Below are 19068 nucleotides of genomic sequence, written 5' to 3'. Positions count from 1 at the left end.
AATAAGTAAGGACACAGAGGCACTGAACAACACACTAGAACAGATGGACCTAATAGACATCTACAGAACTCTACAACCAAAAGCAACAGGATACACATTCTTCTCAAGTGCACATGGAACATTCTCCAGAATAGACCACATAGTAGGCCACAAAAAGAGCCTCAGTAAATTCCAAAAGATTGAAATCCTACCAACCAACTTTTCAGACCACAAAGGTATAAAACTAGAAATAAATTGTACAAAGAAAGCAAAAAGGCTCACAAACACATGGAGGCTAAACAACATGCTCCTAAATAATCAATGGATCAACGACCAAATTAAAATGGAGATTCAGCAATATATGGAAACAAATGATAACAACAACACAAAGCCCCAACTTCTGTGGGACACAGCAAAAGCAGTCTTAAGAGGAAAGTATATAGCAATCCAGGCATATTTAAAGAAGGAAGAACAAACCCAAATGAATAATCTAATGTCACAATTATCGAAATTGGAAAAAGAAGAACAAATAAGGCCTAAGGTCATCAGATGGAGGGACATAATAAAGATCAGAGAAGAAATAAATAAAATTGAGAAGAATAAAACAATAGAAAAAATCAATGAAACCAAGAGCTGGTTCTTCGAGAAAATAAACAAAATAGATAAGCTTCTAGCCAGACTTATTAAGAGGAAAAGAGAGTCAACACACATCAACAGAATCAGAAATGAGAAAGAAAAAATCACGAAGGACCCCACAGAAATACAAAGAATTATTAAAGAATACTATGAAAACCTATATGCTAACAAGCTGGAAAACCTAGGAGAAATGGACAACTTCCTAGAAAAATACAACCTTTCAAGACTGACTCAGAAAGAAACAGAAATCTAAACAGACCAATTACCAGCAACGAAATTGAAGTGGTAATCAAAAAACTACCCAAGAACAAAACCCCTGGGCCAGATGGATTTACCTTGGAATTTTATCAAACATACAGAGAAGACATAACACCCATTCTCCTTAAAGTTTTCCAAAAAATAGAAGAGGAGGGAATACTCCCAAACTCATTCTATGAAGCCAACATTACCTTAATACCAAAACCAGGCAAAGACCCCCACCAAAAAAGAAAACAACAGACAAATATCCCTGATGAACGTAGATGCAAAAATACTCAACAAAATATTAGCAAACTGAATTCAAAACTGTATCAAGAGGATCATACACCATGACCAAGTGGGATTCATCCCAGGGATGCAAGGATGGTACAACATTGGAAAATCCATCAACATCATCCACCACATCAACAAAAAGAACGACAAAAACCACATGATCATCTCCATAGATGCTGAAAAAGCATTCGATAAAATTCAACATCCATTCATGATAAAAACTCTCAACAAAATGGGTATAGAGGGCAAGTACCTCAACATAACAAAGACCATATCTGATAAACCCACAGCTAACATCATACTGTACAGTGAGAGGCTGAAAGCTTTTCCTCTGTGATTGGGAACAAGACAGGGATGCCCACTCTCCCCACTGTTATTCAACATAGTACTGGAGGTCCTAGCCACGGCAATCAGACAAAACAAAGAAATACAAGGAATCCAGATTCGTAAAGAAGAAGTCAAACCATCACTATTTGCAGATGACATGATATTGTATATAAAAAACCCTAAAGACTCCACTGCAAAACTCTAGAACTAATATAGGAATTCAGCAAAGTTGCAGGATACAAAATTAACACACAAAAATCTGTAGCTTTCCTATACACTAACAATGAACTAATAGAAAGAGAAATCAGGAAAACAATTCCGTTCACAATAGCATCAAAAAGAATAAAATACCTAGCAATAAACCTAACCAAGGAAGTGAAAGACCTAAACCCTGAAAACTACAAGACACTCTTAAGAGAAATTAAAGAGGTCACTAACAAATGGAAACTCATCCCATGCTCCTGGCTAGGAAGAATTAATATTGTCAAAATGGCCATCCTGCCCAAAGCAATATACAGATTCGATGCAATCCCTATCAAATTACCAACAGCTTTCTTCAATGAACTGGAACAAAATAGTTCAAAAATTCTTATGGAACCATCAAAGACCCCGAATAGCCAAAGCAATCCTGAGAAGGAAGAGTAAAGTGGGGGGGGGATCTTGCTACCCAACTTCAAGCTGTACTACAAAGCCACAGTAATCAAGACAATTTGGTACTGGCACAAGAACAGAGCCACAGACCAATGGAACAGAATAGAGACTCCAGACATTAACCCAAACATATATGGCCAATTAATATATGATAAGGGAGTCATGGACATACAATGGGGAAATGACAGTCTCTTCAACAGATGGTGCAGGCAAAACTGGACAGCTACATGTAAGAGAATGAAACTGGATCACTGTGTAACCCCATACACAAAAGTAAACTCCAAATGGATTAAAGACCTAAATGTAAGTCATGAAACCATAAAACTCTTAGAAAAAAACATAGGCAAAAATCTCACGGACATAAATATGAGTGACTTCCTCATGAACATATCTCCCTGGGCAAGGGAAACAAAGGCAAAAATGAACAAGTGGGACTATACCAGCTGAAAAGCTTCTGTACAGCAAAGGACACCATCAATAGAACAAAAAGGTATCCTACATTATGGGAGAACATATTCATAAATGACAGATCTGATAAAGGATTGACATCCAAAATATATAAAGAGCTCACACACCTCAACAAACAAAAAGCAAATAATCCAATTAAAAAATGGGCAGAGGAGCTGAATAGACAGTTCTCTAAAGAAGAAATCCAAATGGTCAACAGGCACATGAAAAGATGCTCCACATCACTAATCATCAGAGAAATGCAAATTAAAACCACAATGAGATATCACCTCACACCAGTAAGGATCGCCATCATTGAAAAGACAAACAACAACAAATGTTGGCAAGGGTGTGGACAAAGGGGAACCCTCCTACACTGCTGTTGGGAATGTAAACTAGTTCAACCATTGTGGAAAGCAGTATGGAGGTTCCTCAGAATGCTCAAAATAGAAATACCATTTGACCCAGAAATTCCACTTCTAGGAATTTACCCTAAGAATGCAGCACTCCGGTTTGAAAAAGACAGATGCACCCCTATGTTTATCGCTGCACTATTTACAATAGCCAAGATATGGAAGCAACCTAAATGTCCATCAGTAGATGAATGGATAAAGAAGATGTGGTACATATACACAATGGAATATTACTCAGCCATAAGAAAAAAACAGATCCTACCATTCGCAACAACAGGGATGGAGCTAGAGGGTATTATGCTCAGTGAAATAAGCCAGGTGGAGAAAGACAAGTGCCAAATGTTTTCACTCATATGTGGAGTATAAGAACAAAGGAAAACTGAATGAACAAAACAGCAGCAGAATCACAGAACCCAAGAATGGACTAACAGTTACCAAAGGGAAAGGGACTGGGGAGGATGGGAGGGAAAGGAGGGATAAGGGTGGGGAAAAAGAAAGGGGGCATTACGATTAGCATGTATAGTGCGTGGGGGACATGGGGAGGGCTTTGCAACACAGAGAAGACAAGTAGTGATTTCACAGCGTCTTACTACACAGATGGACAGTGACTGTGAAGGGGTATGTCAGGGGGGACTTGGTGAAGGGGGGAGCCTAGTAAACATAACGTTCTTCATGTAATTGTAGATTAATGATACCAAAATAAAAAATAAAAATAAATAAAGAAAAGAGCTCACTGAGTAGTGGAATTCTACTTTCAGGGAGCTGAGTAGCAACATGTGATTAAGACAAGAGCTAAAGCCAGTAGAACATTGTACACAAAGCAGCATGACAGTTAACCACATCTTGGGAGCTATAACAGGATACAGATTTCAAATATTTTCCAGTAAACATTAGTATGGTAACCTCCTCTCTAATACGTGTCTAATTGAGATTTAAATATATTAGGCTGCCAATAATTTGATCTTCAATAACCAAACTCATCATATACTCTTCTCTCCTATCTCTAAAGAATAAAATAATGGGCCCTCATCATTCTTGATAAGTGAGACTGTAATTGCTACCTAAACTACTCTTGGCTTCCAATGTTGTATTTCAAATGAACGATCTGAAACATTCTTTACCTGTACGGTAGACAGGATTTTGCACTGCTAGTTCAAAATCTACATCTTTGGATTTGAGAAACACGTTAACTCCCTCTTCTTCAGTAACAAAGGTCATTCGGATACCCATAGCAAAGACAGTAAATATTGGTCCATACTGAAAGAAAACACATAAACATAGATTAGTAAGCACTTCTGATATATAAGTTACTGGGCCATGGGTTATGCCAGAACACTAATGCTGAAATTATAGTCAACATACAAATTATTATGGTTATATATCTTAATGTTGACTGATTCTGCCAAATCTAAATTATATAAATCCTTATTTATTCTGTCCTAAATACTTCCTTAAGTATCATGTTATTATTACTGTGCTGGCACTTTCCTTTCTTGTAGCATGAAATAATAATTAGAGATAATTATAATTTATATCAGACTTATATCAAAAGATCCACGTAGGTTGTTTTATATATCAAGAGTTCATTGTTTGTATTTCTGAGAAGTATTCTTTGGTGTGGGTGTGCTACAGTTGGTTTAAACATTACTGAAGGATGTTGGTGTTCTTTTTAGTTTGGTCTATTGCAAATAAAGTTGCTATGAATGTTCATGTGCAGGTTTTTATGTGAACACAAGTTTTTGTTTCTCTAGGATAAATGCCCAGAAAGGCAATTCCTGGGTCATATGGTAGCTGGTTGTTTCATTGTTTAAGAAGCTGCCAAACTATTTTCCAGAGTGGTGGGACCATTTTAATTTCTACTAGCAATATATGAGTGATCTAGTTCTCTGTATCCTCATTGGCATTTGGATGTTATACCTATTTTTTATTTAGCTATTCTGATAGATGTGTAGTGATATCTCATTGTGGTTTTGATTTGCATATCCCTAAATGGTTAATGATGTTGAATCTTTTTTCATGTGTTTGGCTTATTGGAATCCAAGTGCTTCATTGCCATTTCTTAAAAAGGTTGTCCTTACTCCACTGAATTGCCTTTGTACCTTTGTCTAACAGCAGTTGAGCATTTGTGTGGGTCTATTTCCGAGTTCTCTATTCTGTTTCATGGGCCCTTGTATCTGTCCCTCCACCAGTTCTACACAGATTTGATAACTGTAGCTGTATAATTAACCTAGAAATTGAGTGACTCCTACCATTTTATTATTTGTTTTCAAAACTGTTTTAGCTATTCTTGCTCCTTTGTCTTTCCATAAATATTTTTGACTAATCTTGGCTATATCTAAAGAAAACCATGCTTAGAATTTGATAGGACTTACATTAAAACTATACACCGATTTAGGGAGAATTTACATCTTTACAGTCCATGAACACCCCCACAGTGTATCTTTTCATTAAGACCTTTGATTTCTTTCATCAATGTTTTATAGTTTTCTGTATACAACCCTATACATATTTTGTTACATTTTTACCTAAATATTTCTTTCCCTTTGAGTGATTGTAAATGGTTATATTTTTAATTACATCTCCACATGTTCATTGGTAGTAGGTAGCAATATAATTGATTTTTCTCTGTTGGCTTTGTACCTTCTGACATTGCTGAACTCATTTATTAGTCCCAGAAGATTTTTTGTAGACTCCTTGAGATTTTCTTGGTAGACAACTGTCATCTGCAAATACATACAGTTTTATTTCTTCCTTTCCGAATGTCTTTTTTCTTGCTTTATTGCACTCATCAGAACTTCCAGCACTGTGCGAAATAAGAGTGGTGACAGTAGACACCCTTGCTTTGTTACACCTAGATGAAGCATTTATTTTTTCACCATTAAGATGGCTGTTAGCTGTAGGATTTTTGTCGATATTCTTATTCAAATTGAAGAAGCTCCCCTCTAGTACTACTACTTTCCTGAGAGTATTTTAAAACCATGAATGGGTGTTGAATTTTGTCAAATGCTTTTCCTATATCAGTTAACATGATTATGGGCCTTCTTTTCTTTGGCCTGTTAATATGGTGGCTCACACTAACTGATTTTCAAATATCACACCAGTCTTGAATTCCTGAAATAGACCCCACTTGATAAAGGGGATATAATTTTTATATACTGTTAAGCTTTGAACAACATAGGGGTTGGGGTGCTGGCCCCCAGTGCAGTAAAAAATCCTTGTGTAACTTCTGATTCCTCCCAAACTTAACTACTAATAGCTACCATTGCCTGGAAGCCTTACTGATAACATAGTTGATTAACACATATTCTGTATGTTTTCTATATTACATACTGTATTCGTAAATAAACTGAGAAAAGAAAATGTTATTAAGAAAATTGTTTTCTTAAGAGAAAATACATTTACAGTATTATACAGTATTTATTTTAAAAATCTGTGTATAAGTGGATCCATGCAGTTCAAATCTGTGTTATTCAAGGGTAAACTGTATTTCTGGGTTTTATTTGCTGATATTTTGTTAAAGATTTCTGCATCAATATTCATAGGGGATATTGGTCTGTAGTTTTCTTCTTTGCACTATCTTTATCTCGTTTGGTATCAGGGTAATCCTAGCTTCACAAAATGCCGTAGGAAGTCCTCTATTCTACTTTCTGGAAGAGATTGCGTAAAATTTATGTTGATTCCTCTTTAAACATTTGTCATAATTCTCCAGCAAAACCATCTGGGCTTAAAGATTTGGTGGAGAAGCTTTAAAGTTAGATATTCAATTTCTTAAATAGTACAGGGCTATTCAAATTATCTCTTTCATACTGAAGAGCTATAGTTTGTGTTTTTGGTGGAACTGTTCTATTTCATCTAAGTTGTCAAATTTATTATGTGTAGGGTTGCTCATGGTGTTCTCATATCATCTTTTTGATGTTTGCAGGGCCTGCAGTGATATGCCCTGTTTTATTCCTGATAATGGTAATCTGTGTCTTCTCTCTGGTTTTCTTTTGTCAGTCTTACATGAGGTCTTTCAACGCTAGTGATCTCTTCGAAGAACTGGCTCTTTCTTTGGTTTTATCCATTGTTTTTGTTTTCAGTTTCATTGATTTCTGTTCTTTAATAATTCCTTCCTTATACTTGCTTTGGGTTTATTTTGCCCTATTGTGAGGAGGGGGTTGAAGGAGAAGCTTTGATTATTGATTTCAGACTTAATCCTCTTTCATAATGTAAATATTTAGTGGTATAAACTTTCCATCAGCATTGCTTTATTTTCATATATATATGTGTGTATATATATATATATACTTTTAAAAAATCTCCCTTGAGACTTTCCCTTTGATTCGACTATGTAGAGGTATGTTGTTTAGTTCCCAAGTGTTTAGAGAGTCTCCCATTATCTTTCTGTTATTTATTCCTAGTTGTTTTCCATTACAGTCAGAGAACATACTGTATGATTCAATTTTTTTGAATTTTGTGAGGTTTATGGCCCTGTATATGATCTACCTAGATATATATTTCATGGGCACTTGAAAAGAATGAACACCCACCTCTGTTAGGTAGAATGTTCTGTAAGTATTCATTAGGTTCTTTTGGTTGGGGGTCATGTATAGTCTAGCTGACTTTCTGTCTAGCTATTCCACCACCTGGGGAGAAAGGGTTGTTGAAGTGTCCAACTATACATGTGGATTTGTCTCTTCTTTCAGTTCCACCAGGTTTTGTGTCATGTAATTCACAGCTCTGCTATTTGGTGCATACACATTTAGGACTGCTAATTCTTCTTGGTACACTGACCCTTTTATCACTATATGACATTTCTCTCTGTCTCTGGTAATTTTCTTTGCTCTGAAACTATTTTAGCTGATATTAATATAGACACTCCTACTTTCTTTTGACTATTGCTCACCTAATGTATCTTATTCCACATTTTTGTTTTCAAACTGTCTATTTCATTTATTTGAAGTGAGTTTCTATTATATATCACATAGTTGGGTCATTCTTTAAACTCCATTTTGCAAATATCTGTCTTCTATAATTGTATTTGTACCATTTATAACTTAATGCAACTACTGATATATTAGTGTTTACGTCTGCTATTTTATTTTTTTAATTTATTTATTTTTCTATTTCACTGATCCCCTCTCCCTCCTCTGGCAACCACCAGTTTGTTCTCTGTGTTTATGTGTCTACTTCAGTTTTGTTTGCTCATTTATTTTGTTTTTTTAGAAACCACATATAAGTGAAATCACACAGTATTTGTCTTTCTCTGTTGGATTTAATTTCACTTAGCATAATACCCTCTAGGTCCATCTGTGTTATCACAAATAGCAAGGTTTCATTCCTTTTATGGCTTAGTACTTTCCATTGCATCCTTGTCAGACAATTCCTATAACTGTGTCATCTGTTGATTGTCTTTTTTTATTCAAATTGAGCTCCTCCTGGTTCTTAGTATAAGAAGTAATTTTTTTCTGTTGAAATATGTACATTCAGGGTATTATGTATGACACTTTGAATTTTATTTAAATCTTATGTTTTTCCAGGCTTCCTTTAACATTATGGTGTGGTAAGGGGATGCCACCTCATTATTGCCAAGTAGGGGCTAGCAATTTAGGTTCTTCTTTCAGTCTTCATTTACACATGGGCAGAAAAGGACTCCTTGTTACTGCTGGTTGGGGTGAAAGGTAATTTTCCCTACTAGGTTCTTATATCACTCTAACTAGTAGAGGAGGGGTTCCTCATCACTGCTTCTGCATGACCTCCACTGGCCTGTGGGTGAGGAGGTGTTCAGGGGTAGCCTCTTTATTGCTAAATAGTAATTGAAATCCTCACTCTCTAGGGCTCATGGATCATCACCCCAGTGAATAGAAGGGGACCCCTCATTATTGTTGGGTGGTGGTGAGGTCCAAGCTCCTGAGGTGGTCTCCATTAACACTGTAGTGGGGATGACCTTACTGCCGAGCAGGATTGAAAGGGGTAACTCTTCTTGAGGCTTCCTCTGACACTACCCCTTCTAGGAGGGGGAGGGTTACTTCATTACAGCCTGGCCAGGCTTTATGGCTACTCTTTCACTTGGTATTTGCTAACTGAGGTAAGGGCATAATTTTTTTCTGTGGTATTTGGCTAGAGTAGAACAATTATTATCTAAAAGTTTTCTGTCTTGCTAGGCTCTTCTTTTCCTGGCCCTTTAGCTAGAAAGAGTATGTTTTTCTTGTTGTTTATGTTTTGTCCTGTGCCCACTGACATCTTCAGGTTGCTGGATTTTCTAGAAAACAATTTAGATATATGAAGCAGAAAGAAAACCCAGGGAACTTGCTGCCATATTGCTCCTCAGATTCTATCTATCTGTCCAATATTCTATCCATAATGTCCAAATATTATTTAGCTGTTTTTCGTGGGAGGAATAGGGAAAAGTACAACTACATTATCTTTTCAGAACATCCCTAACTCATTGTTTAAATTCATAGAACATCTCTGAAAGTTACACAAGAGAATGGAAACATTCTTGGTTGGGAAGGAAACTACACAGTTGGAGGACAGAGATAAGAGGAATATTTTTCACTGCACATATGTTTATGTCTTTAGAATATATGACTCTATCTGAAAAAAAAACTTTTTTAAAGAAGGTACATATCCAATATTGGTAGAGACATTGTGCAACTTCTTCCTGAATTGTCCCATTTTTTTCCTGGAAAGTACACAGAGCCACAGAAGAATGAAGCAAATGCATGCATGAGCAACATATTGAGCTAAACAAGAAGGAGAAAATCTACTAAAGTATGGTCACAGCATCTGAAACCAGCAGAACTTGCACTAGAAGCTATAGCAGTATGGTGGGAAAGAATTAGGAGTGTGCAGGAGGCTCAACAATGGAAAAGCCCAGAAATGTACACTCTGAGCTAGGAGAAGGCAATACACAGAGCTGGAACCACTGTGACATAAGCTAAGATAAACAGGCCATGGATATTGAGAGAGACAGCAAAATATGACACAGAAAGTTTTCAGAAGGCTCCAGAAAGCATGATCTTCTAAAAGTGAAGAGAACACCTGCAAGGGCTGCAACTCTTTAGTAGCAGTGGCTATAGAAGAAAGGCAGTGAGTGCTCAAGTCTGGAAGATTAGATCCTAAAATGCAAAGGAACCATGGATGCACACAGGCATTATATTTTCACTGTAGTAAGGTAGGATAGAAAACCGAAGCTGAAAAACCTAGAAAGCAACTGTCACGACCAAAACCTCCTGCTGACAGCTAGTCCAACTCCTTAAAATATGGTTAAACAAAAAGGAAAAATTCAGTACTGTGAGAAAAATTCTAAATAAAAAGGGGGGAGGACAGAGAAGAACTTCTTTATAGATGAAGAAACTCTATTTTGTCATAGAGAAAGTAAAACCTGTAATGCAAAATTACTTCTGTGAATTTAAAATATTAATGTAATAATTGCAGCTTTGAAGGAAATAAATGAAGCAGAAATAAAAGAAATGATGGAAGAAACAGCCAGATAACAGAGGGAAATTAGGAAATAAAGGAACTCAGTAAAGAAAGAAGAAATGATTAAGATATTTTAGAATAAACAACAATTATGAGAAGAACAAAGGACACCCCACAGCAAACAGAGTCTAAAGAAGAGAGAGTAGAGATATGAAAAAGAAATGAACATGTTACAAGAACTGCAGGGGAAATGACCCCTACAGAAGACAGGTAAAAGAGATTGAATCTACACATAATTGGACCTCTTTCTCAAACTCCAAATTCATTTATCCAACAGCTTAACTCAACATCTCCACTCGGAGGTCCACATCGCAAACTCCTACGTATCTAAAGCTGAACTTCTGATCTTCCCTCCCAATGAGTTCTTGCAATCTTGCCCATTTTACCTGATGGCAATTCCATTTTCTAGCTTCTCAAGCCAAACTTCTTGGAGTCACCTTTGACTTTTTACCTTCTTTTACACGCTACATTCAATCCACCAGTAAGCCCTGCTGCTTCTGTCTTCAAAATATATCCAGCCAGTTCTCAAACTTCCACTGCTATCACCGTGGTCCAAGCCACCATAATCTCAAGCTTGAATTATTGCAATAAGCTTCAAATTACCTTCTTTCTCTTACTCTTAGGTTCCTATTTTTAACAGAAGCCAAAGTGACCCTTTAAGAGTTAAATCATATCACATGACTCCTCTGCTCAAAATACTCAAGATGATTTCCTATTTCACTCTGAATTACAAATGGTTTTACACTTTCAATCTGTTAATTTACTCTACAGATGTACATGCACACATAGAAATGACATTTGTTGCTACATTATTTATAATAGAAAAGCATGGGAAACAAACCATGTCAAACATTCAGTAGCTGTTTAAGTATACTGTGATTCAGGGGATACATTGCAGCTTTTAAAACAAATGCAGGTATTTCTGTTTCTGCGTAGGATGAAGTAGAACCAAACAGTCAAGGATCTCACCAGCAACTAGGAAAAGAGGGATAAGTTACAAAGATCTTTTTGTTAAAGGCATAAGAGAGTTGGGGAAACAATAAGAACTAAGTGGACTACAAAACTCCAGAGAGGAGAGAGCAGTGCAGAAGTAAACAGACAGGAAATCACTATTTATTTCACTGGTCTGTGATTCCTGGGTATGGGTTGAAGGTCAGAACCGAAACAGTAACCTTTGAAAAACTGATAGCTAATACCAAATGTAATAGTGAAATATTAATACTTTCTTCCTAATTAGGAAAAAAGCAAGCTAATATTCTTGCCCTTCTATTCAACAATATATTAGAGGTCCTACTGATTGTAAGAATGCAAGAAAAAGAAATAAATGGTATAAAAATAAGAAAGCAAAGTAAGTTTATCTGTTTGCAGGACAGATTGTTCATGTATAAAAATCCTAAGGAATCTACAAAGCAACTACTAGAACTAATAGGTGAGTTTTGAAAGGTTGCAGAGTACAAAGTTAACACATAAAAAACAATGTATTGTTTTTATGTGCCAGCAGGATACAACTGGAAAACAAAAGCAAAAATAATTTTATCTGCAACAGCCTCAAAAATATAAAATACTTAAGAAAGTAATTAACAATCACAGACAATGTGACAGGCAAGACTTCATCACAAAAAAACTACAGAAATTTCTGAAAGAAATTTCATAGCTAAATAAATGGAGTAATGCACAGCATTCATAGATTGGATGATTTAATATTGTTAAAAAGTCAGTTGTCCTCCAGTTTTTCTATAGATTTAACAAATTGCCAATCGCAATTCCAGAAGCCTGTATTATAGATATTGTCAAGCCAATACTAAAATGTCCATTAAAATGTAAATAATTGTAAATGCCCTGTCAATTACAAAAAACTATGGAGAACTTTCACTATGGGACTTAAAGACTTACTATAAAATTATAGAATTTAAGACTATACTATTAACAAAGGAATGGGCATAAATATCAATGGAATAGGATAGAAAGGCTTGAGACAGAGCTACACCTATGTGGTCAGTTAATTTTTGAAAAGCTGCAAAAGCAATTTAATGAGAAAAGCAAAGTCCTTCAAGAAATGATACTGGAACAATTAGGAAAAAAATGAACCTCACCCTTTACTTATTATACCTTACAAAAATACTAACTCAAAGTGAGTCATAGACCTAAGTGTAAAACACAGAATTATAAACCTTTTAGGAAAAAAAAAAAGCAGAATAATCTTTGTGACCTTGCTTGACTTTCCGAGACAAGCTTGTAAAAATGTTCCTTAAAACTTATCAAAAACATACGCCTAAAGAAGGCTATGGGAGACAAAACAGTATTTCTTTAAAACATATCATTTTTCGTCTATCACACTAGCAAGAATTATGGTATCTAGTGTAGGTCAGGATATGAAGAGCTAGGCAATCCCCTACACCCAAAGGAAAAGAAAAAGTGTAAATTGTCACATCCCTTTGTAATGGTAGCACAAGTAATATAAACAATCTAAATGTTCATGTCCTTTGATTAGGCAATTTCACTTTTAGGAATTTATTCTGAGTAAACAATCAGATTAGTGTGAAAAAGCACAACTACACAATATACATACACACAAGACTGTTCACTGAAGCATTAGCTTAAAGAAAGTTGGCAGTGACTTATATACAATTTGTGGAAGATATACTATATTTGAAAGCTATTTTAAGCACAAAAGCCTCTATCTACTACAAGGAATACTAATATCCTCAGTATGCAGTAAAAATGGATCTCCTCATCACCAAGTAATAACACCAGCTGAAAATACAGTGCTGCTAAATTCGTAAAGACCAAATATGCAAGGAATTTTTCAGTCCCTTGGTGTTAACTCCAATTTCAATACAAATCTATTGTGCGTTTTTAGAAATTGAAATTAACTGTATCCTATTTCTGTCTTTCCCAATTATTGCAGGATTTAGTTAATAGATATATACTTAGTATTTTTAAATTATGACGAAGTAACTAGCGTTTACAAATCAGTCTTTACTTCCAAAAAGGCAGCTACAAGCTATAATGTATTTCATAACGGATAAAAATCTCTTTCGCAAAACATTGCATAAGGAATAGTTGTTGATTTGCAGTCGAAGAATTCATAAGTGACTAGATCCTTTAATTGTGGGCAGCAGGTATTCTCCTCGTATTCCAACAGCGCACTTGAGATTCAACGCAAGAAAGAAAAAAAGAAAACATTACCACCTCCAGAAACCCCAACCGCTAAAGCCACATACCTTGATTCTCGCTTTCTCTACAAATTCTAGAGGAGCTTTCCCAAACTCAAATCCAGCTCCAATCCAAGGAATCCAGCCCCTTATGCACGGGGGTTCGCGCAAATTCTTCCACTTAATGAGAATTAAAAGAGCAACGCAACCAAGGATTATAATCACTGTTGGGGAAATTAATTCCATGTTTTGTGTTTTGGTCTTGCACCTTCCGAAATCAGAAAAAGGTAAAGTCCGCTGCTCGGACTTTCTCCTTCCCTCTAGCAAAGAGTACTCACTGGACCTCCCAACTTGTCAGGGGCAATTTCCGCAGTTTGTTCGCCTCTTAACTGTAGTCTCCTGTCCCCGCCCCACTTTTTAGATGACTTTTACAACACTGCTCCCTCCCACCTCCACTTCTCTCTCCAGTCTGGCCACTGGGGCTAGACCTAAGCGGCGCGAGGGTGGAGGATGAGGAAAGAACAGGCTCTGTTGCCAAGGAGACCGGTGGGTTGTGCAACGGGGCCCTCTCTCTAGGCCAATCAGAAAAGGCGGCCCCAGAGGCGCGCAGCGCGGCGGACTACATCTCCCAGAAGCCTCGTGGGCTGCTCCTTGTTTTCCTGCTCGCCCTCCGCTGGACCATTCCAACCTGGGGCAGCCAGGAGGGCTACGTGTTTGCCGGATCCGCACGGCCGAGCCGAGCGAGGGAAATGCTTCCTGCCCCGCCGCTCACCGGTTGAGGACGGGCAGCCCTGGCAGGGTGGCAGGCCAGCCGCGGTGAGGGGCGCCTGCCAGAAGGCGTGCATTGTCGTTCTGTCGTGCGGCTGAATGTCGGTTCCAGAGGATGAGGAGAGGCTACGGCCGCTCGCCCAGAGATGGCCCCGAGCGAGCAAGTTCCTTCTGTCTGGCTGCGCGGCTACCGTGGCCGAGCTAGGTATCCGGCCGCCCACGCCTGGGCTCCCGCGCTGTCGTCCATGCGCCGCGATGGGGGTGGCTGCGGGACGGGCGGGGGACGGGCAGCTGCGTTCCCGGCGTGAGCTGCCCTCGGGCTTGCGCCCTCTTCACCCGTGTCTGGCAGATGTCGCAGGGGGGCGCAAGGCCAGCTTTGTGAGGAGGAGAGACTGGAGGTCACTAAGGGCTCTTCCTTCCCAATTAAGTCTCTATCAGAAGTGTGCTATCGTGTCTGAATGTGTACTTTAAGAAGCTTCACGAGCTGTCGTTCCTCAATAGGAATCATTTTCCCTTTCGTGAGCATGATCTTTTTAAAGACACAATCCGCTTTTCATCATTATTGAGGTAATCTCTGTGATTTATATTCTTGCACAGCCTCAGTATGTCGTTGTTCCTTGAGTCCAAGTTGTGGACCCAGCCTGTGGGACTTAGGTTCAAGATTTGCCAGTGGACCTCTTTGAGCTTAGCTCATCTACACTGTGTTTATCTTGAAGGGTTCTGAGAAATCAATATATATTCTAAACCCAAGGCAGGACACCCATAATTAATTGGGACATTATAATTACTACAGTGCTAGAGACTATAGAGATACAGTTAAGAAGACACAGCTCCGACCTTCTTAAAAGCTGGTGGGGAGACATGCAGAGACCATGACATTGTGCTACTTAGTATAATGAAGGTATTATTAAGTATCATAGAGCACAGGAGATGGACATCTACATCAGCAAGTCAGAGAAAACCCAAGAGGCCACCTCAAGAGAATTATGATGCCCTTCCGTAAGCAGGTGGTGTTTTGTCGAAGGATTTAGGAATAGAATGCCTACGTGTTCCCTATGAAACATTCACTGTGCATTTTAAGCTTATCCTTTCATTTTCTTGACCATTAAAAAAAAAAAAGCTGCTCTGGGGTGTTATCATTTGTAAATGTTAGTTTGTCCTGTTCTAAAATGAGTTTTTATTTTGAATTTTCAGCAGAGCCAGCCGTAATCTATTGTTTTGCCCTTTGTGCTTCTCCATCCATACTTGCCCTTTGGACTCCATGCTCCACCTCACCACCACCAATGCTGATGGGGAATTTTTATTATTAATTGTTTTTACTGAAATGCAATTCACCATCTTTTTAAAAAATTTAAAACCAGATTGCTGAATTATTAGATAGATTTCCAGGGTTTTTTTTTTAAACCTTATGTTTCCCCAGTGACCAATGACTTTTGTAAAGGAATATTCCTTCTGTTAAAAATTTGTGTGGAGAATTATGTGGGGGCTGGTAATAGAGGTGGGGGAATCAAAATATGAGATGGTTTTGAGTACAAAACAATTTAGAATCAGAATCTGAGCATTAAGTAACCAGCAAGAAAACCAAAATTAGAGAGTTATAACCCATGCTAATACAAAGGTTCCTGTATCTTAGGACGTTTCAGGGTTCATATGTTAATAAAGCAATGCTTGACTTCTCTATATGCAAACTACTTTTTTTTAGGGAAACTGTCAGCCAGGTATTAACTTTTCCAAAGACCAGTGGTAAGATTTAATATTCTCTTTCCCCACTCCTTTTTTTCTTGGAAAAGGCATAGCTATGGTCTTGTATCGGGTGGTGCTCTTTGGGAAGCTTTATGTAATGTCAGTAATATTCATGAACTTATCTGAATCTAGTTATTTCAGTTATTTGGGACATTGTGTGTATAAAGTTAATGAGCTTGATCTTCCTAATAATGTGGGCCAGTTAACTTTGTTTCAAGGTGAAAGGTCTATCTCTAATTCAAAATTCAATCACTGGAAAATTTTTCAAGTATACTTAGTACTTGCAAGGAGGCCATGCATAAAACTTAGTGCTGAAAAACTTGCTCAATATGTGCCTTAGTTGAAAGAGTATTGAGCATGCCACCCTTGCATATAATAGATGACATTATAAACTCCAGTTGCATCTTCTGTATCTTAAACACCAGGTCAGTGATTCATCTGCATCTGAATATCACCCATGAGACTTCGAATTCAGCTTTATCTGGCATTTATTAAGAACCTACCACAAGTAGCACAGTATTATAAAAATCACATTCGATCTTAATCATGATGGCGGTCAAGGGAACAACACAGAACATGGATACCTAAAATTATTCCTATTGGAAAGCAAAAATTAAAGATTAAAGTAGATTTTTTTCACCGAAATTTCTGAATAAAAAGAACTGAGGGCTTTTCCCTTTTATTTTTTTCCTGCTGATCTAAGGCTGTACTGGAACAATGATTCTTAAATGTGGAAGTGCATAAGAATCAAGTGATTTTCTGAACCCACATTAATCTACTGAAAACTCATGGGCATGAGGCTAAGAAATCTGCAGTTTTTAATAATTTCTCTAACTGCTTCTGATGTTTTCTAGATTTTGACAACCACTGATCTTGTGGTGACTAAAATGTTAATCCTATGATTTTAAAATTTTATAATATTTGTTTGTTCCTCTGAATGTTGTGGGTTTCCCCCTCATTTTGTTTTTTTGTTAGCAACCTTTCCCCTTGATCTCACAAAAACTCGACTCCAGATGCAAGGAGAAGCTGCCCTTGCTCGCTTGGGAGATGGTGCAAGAGAATCTGCTCCCTACAGGGGAATGGTGCGCACTGCCCTAGGGATTGTCCAAGAGGAAGGCTTTCTAAAGCTTTGGCAAGGAGTGACCCCTGCCATTTACAGACACGTAGGTATTTATCTTGATTCTAGCTGGTAAGTTTGTTATGAGTTCTGTGTTCATTTCCTGTGCTTTTCTGTCTAGCTGTGTCCAAAAACTAGCTGTTTTTTTCTACTAATGTGTTAAATGGATGTGTACTCAAAAAAGAAGAAAATTTTCTACTAATGTGTTAAATGGATGTGTACTCAAAAAAGAAGAAAATTAACTACCAATTTTTATTAAGGAACTATTCCTTAAATTTTTTTAGAAACACATACACAAGTATTTAGGGATGAATTCTCATGATGTCTGTAATGTATTTTAAAATAATTTTTTTAAAAATGAAGCAAATATGGCCAAAATGTTAGCAATTGGTAAATCTCCATGATAGATATTGAGCTGTGTTACTTCTCTTCTTCTCTGTGTTTCAAATTTTTCCTAATACAAATTTTTTAAAGTTTAAGAAAGAAAACAATGAATAGTTGATCTTTTTTTCCACTTTGAAACTGTAAACACAAAATTTAAATTTTTTTAATGTTCTTCGAAAATTAAAATATACTTAACTACAAGGCCAAATCTCACCAGTCTCTGTCCCATTCATTAGAGACCAAGCTACTCTGAAACAAGGGTGACTGTCTAATTCAATTCTGGCATTAGAGTAAATGCCCTGAAGTTAGATTTTGCTTCAGTTCCCCAGGTTACCTAACTAGGGGGACTTTGGTCACTCTTGAAGAAAAATAGCTGTAATTACACTCCAGTCAATCAGAACACTTTTCTGTTCTGCATCCAAAGTGGTACTCACAAGGATAAGAATTGTTGAGTTTTCAGCTTTGTACTTGAGTTTTCAGTAGACAAGACAACATAAACTTGGCTTCAAAAGGAGGTAGGACCAGTGTGGCATTTGTCTCCTTCATATTCATAGTGTTTCCTCAAGTATGCAAGGACCCTTGAACAGTAGACTATCCAGTACTAATGTTTACCAGTTTATTATTTTAAAAGCTTCAGTTCTTCAGATGAGTAAGTTAGAGTGTATTCATCAAGAACTATCCAGAAGTGTGTACAGAGACTGTTATTGTTTTGGTACTTTGTATATTTTTGAATATCCTAAAATACTTCTTCAGACTTCCTGGAATATCAAGGAAAGCTCTCCACATGAACACCATGTCGTGATTTTAATGACTTTTATTCTCTATTCTTATTTTTTAAAATATTTTCTCCTCCACTTTCTAATATTGTTTTAAGTTTCACTTCTTTTCATTTGTATTTTGTTGTCTACCATATGTGGTTTTACAGCTAAGATTGAGCCTTGACTGAAAAGTTAAGTTGGTATAATAAATTATCAAATGAATTTATGTATGTTTATTGAATGAAAATGCCTGCTGTGCTAAGCCACATGCTAGGGCATTATTGAAAACACACAATACCTGCCTTGAGAAGCTCTTGGTCTGATGGAAAGACAAGCAAGAGAGGTTAATCTCTAATAACTATGATAAATGCCATATTACATGTATGCCCTGGGTAATTCCTAGAGAAACAGAGGAGAAGCATGGACAGTGTGGTAAGAGTCCAGAACACTGGAGGAAAAGACAGAGAGCATTTTCTGGAAAACATGTTCCTTGAGTCGAGTCTTGAAAGACTAGGAGTTAGCAAAGCAGAGAAAGGAGAATCCATTCAAGAAAGATCAGACAGCATGTGTGAAGGCCTGAAGTTTTGAAAGGCATACCACATTTGAAAAAACATCAAGAAGCTCATATATCAGAAGCATCTGGCTTATGGAAGAAAAACACAGCTAGAGACATTGACTAGGCCAGCTCAGAATAT

The 19068-nt window shown here is 37.2% G+C and overlaps 2 protein-coding genes across 9 annotated transcripts in view; one reads left to right on the top strand and one right to left on the bottom strand.

Annotated features, from left to right (window-relative positions):
• Positions 1–14048, bottom strand: part of LOC118933274 (24-hydroxycholesterol 7-alpha-hydroxylase) — a 90988-nt gene extending 76940 nt beyond the window's left edge. For 2 of the 4 annotated variants that reach the window (XM_036927397.2, XM_057494397.1), the window contains exons 1-2: positions 13673–14047; positions 4106–4241 (exon numbers count right to left, since the gene is read on the bottom strand). In XM_036927397.2, coding sequence (XP_036783292.2) covers positions 4106–4241; positions 13673–13849 — 313 coding nt within the window. In that variant the 5' untranslated portion in view covers positions 13850–14047. Of the gene's footprint in view, positions 1–4105; positions 4242–13672 lie in introns of all 4 variants that reach the window. The other 2 variants (XM_057494398.1, XM_036927396.2) reach the window with 2 other exon arrangements.
• Positions 14049–14280: 232 nt separating this feature from the next.
• The window catches only part of SLC25A27 (solute carrier family 25 member 27), a 28507-nt gene continuing 23719 nt past the window's right edge, over positions 14281–19068 (top strand). For 3 of the 5 annotated variants that reach the window (XR_008994499.1, XM_036927401.2, XM_036927398.2), the window contains exons 1-2: positions 14281–14576; positions 17090–17281. Coding sequence is in view for 3 of the 5 variants with exons in the window: in XM_036927401.2 (XP_036783296.1) it covers positions 14471–14576; positions 17090–17281 (298 nt within the window). In the remaining 2 variants the exon portion in view is untranslated. The remainder of the gene's footprint in view (positions 14577–17089; positions 17282–19068) is intronic. The other 2 variants (XR_008994500.1, XM_036927399.2) reach the window with 1 other exon arrangement.

The sequence above is a fragment of the Manis pentadactyla genome, chromosome 16, assembly GCF_030020395.1.
Source record: "Manis pentadactyla isolate mManPen7 chromosome 16, mManPen7.hap1, whole genome shotgun sequence".
NCBI lineage: Eukaryota > Metazoa > Chordata > Mammalia > Pholidota > Manidae > Manis > Manis pentadactyla.
Note: the sequence above shows the minus strand (reverse complement) of the source record. Positions and strands in the feature narration are given on the sequence as shown.